Source organism: Oncorhynchus clarkii, chromosome 31 (assembly GCF_045791955.1).
Source record: "Oncorhynchus clarkii lewisi isolate Uvic-CL-2024 chromosome 31, UVic_Ocla_1.0, whole genome shotgun sequence".
NCBI classification, from domain to species: domain Eukaryota; kingdom Metazoa; phylum Chordata; class Actinopteri; order Salmoniformes; family Salmonidae; genus Oncorhynchus; species Oncorhynchus clarkii.
In genome coordinates this window covers 13805958-13811957 of record NC_092177.1, presented here as the reverse complement: position 1 = coordinate 13811957, position 6000 = coordinate 13805958, and the positions used below count along the sequence as shown (strand labels likewise).

At 51.0% G+C, this 6000-nt stretch overlaps 1 protein-coding gene across 1 annotated transcript in view; it reads right to left on the bottom strand.

Annotated features, from left to right (window-relative positions):
* Window positions 1-4086: 4086 nt before the first annotated feature.
* LOC139390942 (cysteine-rich and transmembrane domain-containing protein 1-like) overlaps window positions 4087-6000 on the bottom strand; it is a 29265-nt gene continuing 27351 nt past the window's right edge. Inside the window, exon 3 of the mRNA XM_071138371.1 lies at window positions 4087-5244. Within this exon, the coding sequence (XP_070994472.1) occupies window positions 5141-5244 (104 nt within the window). The 3' untranslated portion in view covers window positions 4087-5140. The remainder of the gene's footprint in view (window positions 5245-6000) is intronic.

Here is a 6000-nt window from a genome sequence, read left to right as displayed (position 1 = left end):
CACCTGTCTGGCTCCCCACTGGGGTTCAAATCCCTGCTATCACCTGTCTGCCTCCCCACTGGGGTTCAAATCCCTGCTATCACCTGTCTGCCTCCCCACTGGGGTTCAAATCCCTGCTATCACCTGTCTGCCTCCCCACTGGGGTTCAAATCACCTGTCTGGCTCCCCACTGGGGTTCAAATCCCTGTCACCTGTCTGGCTCCCCACTGGGGTTCAAATCCCTGCTATCACCTGTCTGCCTCCCCACTGGGGTTCAAATCCCTGCTATCACCTGTCTGCTCCCCACTGGGGTTCAAATCCCCACTGTCTGGGGTTCAAATCCCTGCTATCACCTGTCTGGCTCCCCACTGGGGTTCAAATCCCTGCTATCACCTGTCTGCCTCCCCACTGGGGTTCAAATCCCTGCTATCACCTGTCTGCCTCCCCACTGGGGTTCAAATCCCTGCTATCACCTGTCTGCCTCCCCACTGGGGTTCAAATCCCTGCTATCACCTGTCTGGCTCCCCACTGGGGTTCAAATCCCTGCTATCACCTGTCTGGCTCCCCACTGGGGTTCAAATCCCTGCTATCACCTGTCTGCCTCCCCACTGGGGTTCAAATCCCTGCTATCACCTGTCTGCCTCCCCACTGGGGTTCAAATCCCTGCTATCACCTGTTCAAATCCCTGCTATCACCTGTCTGCCTCCCCACTGGGGTTCAAATCCCTGCTATCACCTGTCTGCCTCCCCACTGGGGTTCAAATCCCTGCTATCACCTGTCTGCCTCCCCACTGGGGTTCAAATCCCTGCTATCACCTGTCTGCCTCCCCACTGGGGTTCAAATCCCTGCTATCACCCTGTCTGGCTCCCCACTGGGGTTCAAATCCCCCTGCTATCACCTGTCTGCCTCCCCACTGGGGTTCAAATCCCTGCTATCACCTGTCTGGCTCCCCACTGGGGTTCAAATCCCTGCTATCACCTGTCTGCCTCCCCACTGGGGTTCAAATCCCTGCTATCACCTGTCTGCCTCCCCACTGGGGTTCAAATCCCTGCTATCACCTGTCTGCCTCCCCACTGGGGTTCAAATCCCTGCTATCACCTGTCTGGCTCCCCACTGGGGTTCAAATCCCTGCTATCACCTGTCTGGCTCCCCACTGGGGTTCAAATCCCTGCTATCACCTGTCTGCCTCCCCACTGGGGTTCAAATCCCTGCTATCACCTGTCTGCCTCCCCACTGGGGTTCAAATCCCTGCTATCACCTGTCTGGCTCCCCACTGGGGTTCAAATCCCTGCTATCACCTGTCTGCCTCCCCACTGGGGTTCAAATCCCTGCTATCACCTGTCTGCCTCCCCACTGGGGTTCAAATCCCTGCTATCACCTGTCTGGCTCCCCACTGGGGTTCAAATCCCTGCTATCACCTGTCTGCCTCCCCACTGGGGTTCAAATCCCTGCTATCACCTGTCTGCCTCCCCACTGGGGTTCAAATCCCTGCTATCACCTGTCTGCCTCCCCACTGGAGTTCAATCTCTTCTATCACCTGTCTTCCTCCCCACGAGTTCAATCCCTGCTATCACCTGTCTGCCTCCCCACTGGGGTTCAAATCCCTGCTATCACCTGTCTGCCTCCCCACTGGGGTTCAATCCCTGCTATCCTGTCTGCCTCCCCACTGGGGTTCAAATCCCTGCTATCCTGCTATGGGGTTCACCTGTCTGCCTCCCCACTGGGGTTCAAATCCCTGCTATCACCTGTCTGCCTCCCCACTGGGGTTCAAATCCCTGCTATCACCTGTCTGCCTCCCCACTGGGGGTTCAAATCCCTGCTATCACCTGTCTGCCTCCCCACTGGGGTTCAATCCCTGCTATCACCTGTCTGCCTCCCCACTGGAGTTCAATCTCTTCTATCACCTGTCTTCCTCCCCACGAGTTCAAATCCCTGCTATCACCTGTCTGGCTCCCCACTGGGGTTCAAATCCCTGCTATCACCTGTCTGCCTCCCCACTGGGGTTCAAATCCCTGCTATCACCTGTCTGCCTCCCCACTGGGGTTCAAATCCCTGCTATCACCTGTCTGCCTCCCCACTGGGGTGCAAATCCCTGCTATCACCTGTCTGGCTCTATCCCACTCCCCACTGGGGTTCAAATCCCTGCTATCACCTGTCTGCCTCCCCACTGGGGTTCAAATCCCTGCTATCACCTGTCTGCCTCCCCACTGGGGTTCAAATCCCTGCTATCACCTGTCTGCCTCCCCACTGGGGTTCAAATCCCTGCTATCACCTGTCTGCCTCCCCACTGGGGTTCAAATCCCTGCTATCACCTGTCTGCCTCCCCACTGGGGTTCAAATCCCTGCTATCACCTGTCTGCCTCCCCACTGGGGTTCAATCCCTGCTATCACCTGTCTGCCTCCCCACTGGAGTTCAATCCCTGCTATCACCTGTCTGCCTCCCCACTGGGGTTCAAATCCCTGCTATCACCTGTCTGCCTCCCCACTGGGGTTCAATCCCTGCTATACCTGTCTGCCTCCCCACTGGGGTTCAATCCCTGCTATCACCTGTCTGGCTCCCCACTGGGGTTCAAATCCCTGCTATCACCTGTCTGCCTCCCCACTGGGGTTCAAATCCCTGCTATCACCTGTCTGCCTCCCCACTGGGGTTCAATCCCTGCTATCACCTGTCTGCCTCCCCACTGGTTCAATCCCTTCTATCACCTGTCTTCCTCCCCACTGGAGTTCAAGCCCTGCTATCACCTGTCTGCCTCCCCACTGGAGTTCAATCTCTTCTATCACCTCCCTGCTATCACCTGTCTTCCTCCCCACCGGAGTTCAATCCCTGCTATCACCTGTCTTCCTCCCCACCGGAGTTCAATCCCTGCTATCACCTGTCTGCCTCCCCACTGGAGTTCAATCCCTGCTATCACCTGTCTGCCTCCCCACTGGAGTTCAATCCCTTCTATCACCTGTCTTCCTCCCCACGAGTTCAATCCCTGCTATCACCTGTCTGCCTCCCCACTGGTTCAATCCCTTCTATCACCTGTCTTCCTCCCCACTGGAGTTCAATCCCTGCTATCACCTGTCTGCCTCCCCACTGGAGTTCAATCCCTTCTATCACCTGTCTTCCTCCCCACGAGTTCAATCCCTGCTATCACCTGTCTTCCTCACCACCGGAGTTCAATCCCTGCTATCACCTATCTGCCTCCCCACTGGAGTTCAATCCCTGCTATCACCTGTCTTCCTCCCCACTGGAGTTCAATCCCTGCTATCACCTGTCAAATCCAGCTCCTGTCTGCCTCCCCACTGGAGTTCAATCCCTGCTATCACCTGTCTGCCTCCCCACTGGAGTTCAATCCCTTCTATCACCTGTCTTCCTCCCCACTGGAGTTCAATCCCTTCTATCACCTGTCTGCCTCCCCACTGGAGTTCAATCCCTTCTATCACCTGTCTTCCTCCCCACTGGAGTTCAATCCCTTCTATCACCTGTCTTCCTCCCCACTGGAGTTCAATCCCTTCTATCACCTGTCTTCCTCCCCACTGGAGTTCAATCCCTGCTATCACCTGTCTGCCTCCCCACTGGAGATCAATCCCTGTGTCTACCACCCCACTCCCCAGCCAAGGTCACGGCAGTTCAACGTGACTCGCCAGCCAAGGTCACGGCAGTCCAACTTGACTCTCCAGCCAAGCTCATGGCAGTTCAGCAGTATAAAAAGACTCGGATCTATCCTGGAGCCAATTACTAACCATCGAAATCTATGAACACACTCACAACCTCAACTACAGTAAAACATGTTCCAGATACTACCTCTACTGTAAAACACACACCAGATACTACCTCTACTGTAAAACACACACCAGATACTACACATACAGTAACACACACACACCAGATACAACCTCTACTGTAAAACACACACCAGATACTACCTCTACTGTAAAACACACACCAGATACTACCTCTACTGTAAAACACACACCAGATACTACCTCTACTGTAAAACACACACCAGATACTACCTCTACTGTAAAACACACACCAGATACTACCTCTACTGTAAAACACACACCAGATACTACCTCTACTGACTAAGACCACCAGACAATGAAAGACACCAGACAATGTTGACTGTTTTGGGAATAATTTATTCTTAACGCAAGATTCTCATGTAAGGCAAAGTCATCTACATAAACATTCACCATTTAAAAAATGTTTCATGTTCTCTCCTTCAAGGAATGAGGGTATTAAAAAGAAAATAGCAATCAAATCTTATTCATTCAGGATTAAACAATTCAAACAGGAAAAAATGTTGCAAGCATAGGAACAATATTACATGAAACCAAACATGACATTTTCATTGTCATGGTCTTTCAAAATGCATTCAATTTGTTGTCATAGGATTCATAGGAAAAACAGGCAGTAGCTGTTTGCACAACAGTAGCTGTTGTGCAAACATAACAGAGAGGACGGTTCAAACTTCAGCATCGTACAGTGGGGGGTTGACAGGGGGGTGGGGGACACTGTAGCTTCCTGGCTTCCATTGGTCTAGGTAGCCATGGCGTAGATAGAAAGTAATTTGATATGGTGTTTTAGGATTTATGGTGTAGGGAATAAGGGGTGGTTTGACTAGAGGTTTGTTCGGGAGGAGGGATGGAGGGAGGCAAGAGAAGTACCTTGCAGAGGTAAGAGGTTAAAGTGCCCAGGAGAAAGAGCGTGTATGCATGTGTGTCATCTACAGCAGAACGCCTGAGATCTGAGTGCATATTCTGTGTGTCATCTTTGAGCAGGAGTTTGTGTTCCACAAGAAGCATTATCTACAGTACAGTGCCTGAGATTTAGAGAACATACACCGGCTACAGGGCAGAGCACAGCCCTGGGAGGGGCTAGGCCAGGTGTGGGAGCACAAAAATATATAGGTTATCATATAATGCTACCATGGGTCAGGAGGTACGGGGTTTGGGGCTGGACAGCAGGAGTGCAAAGGTTAAGGAGAGAGAGAAGGATTAAGGTGGTAAGGGCAGATGGAGAGATAGTGTGTTAGGTGAGACTGGGTCAGTGGTTTAGACTCAGGGGTCAAAGGTTAGGTTAAGATGAAAGGGACTTTGCGTTAAGGGTTAGGAGGCCAAGGGTAAGGGTCAGAGCAGGTAAGGGTCAAAGGTAAATGTCAGGGGTCAGACGTTATGTGAGCATGTCCCACAAGCAGCAGCAGCAGAGAGCCGTCCAACAGGCAGTCAGACACGTGTCGCCTGAATCATCTCTTCTCCTCTCCTCCACCACGTACACTAGAGAGAGGAGAAAGAGAGGTAGACATTCACTTAAAGTTAAACCTTTACAACTGCCAGTAAAACATGTTTTATTGTCACAAACACCGGAAAAGTGCAGTAAAATGTGTTATTTTACAGGGTCAGCCATATAGTATGATTAATAGACCTGCTCAAGGGTACAGACAGATTTTTCACCTTGTTGGCTTGGGAATTCAGACCAACGACCTTTAAGTTACTGGCCCAACTCTAACCGCTAGACTACCTGCCACCCTTGGAATACACACGTGACAGACACGTCGGCCTAACAACCTACTCTTCTTGTTATCTTTGGTACATTTGCTGTTAGTCATTAATGTGCACACACACAAAACTTCTGAAGGCTGCCATCTTGAATGAGTGAGGTAAGCTATGTGTTACCTGAGTGACAAGGTACTGCCGCAGTAGAAAGGGACTGCTCTCTAGCAACAGTTGCCAGGCAGTAAGTTATGCTGCATTCATAACCAAGTGGGAAGGTAGTATTTACCAACTACAACTAGAAAAAAGTCTATTTGAATGGCCCTCCAACTGGTAATTACTAGTGTGAAACTCATCTATCATCCTGAGCTCCCACTTCTCCAACATGCTGACCTCTGACGTCATCTATTAAGGAAATTACCTTGATAAACAGCATTTCTCGGTAGTTTAGTGCAACAAAAATGTATTTATAAAAAGCAATCTATTAATGTTTTTTTAACACTATAATTTGTTTACAAGCGTGATAGCTGTACTTTAGCT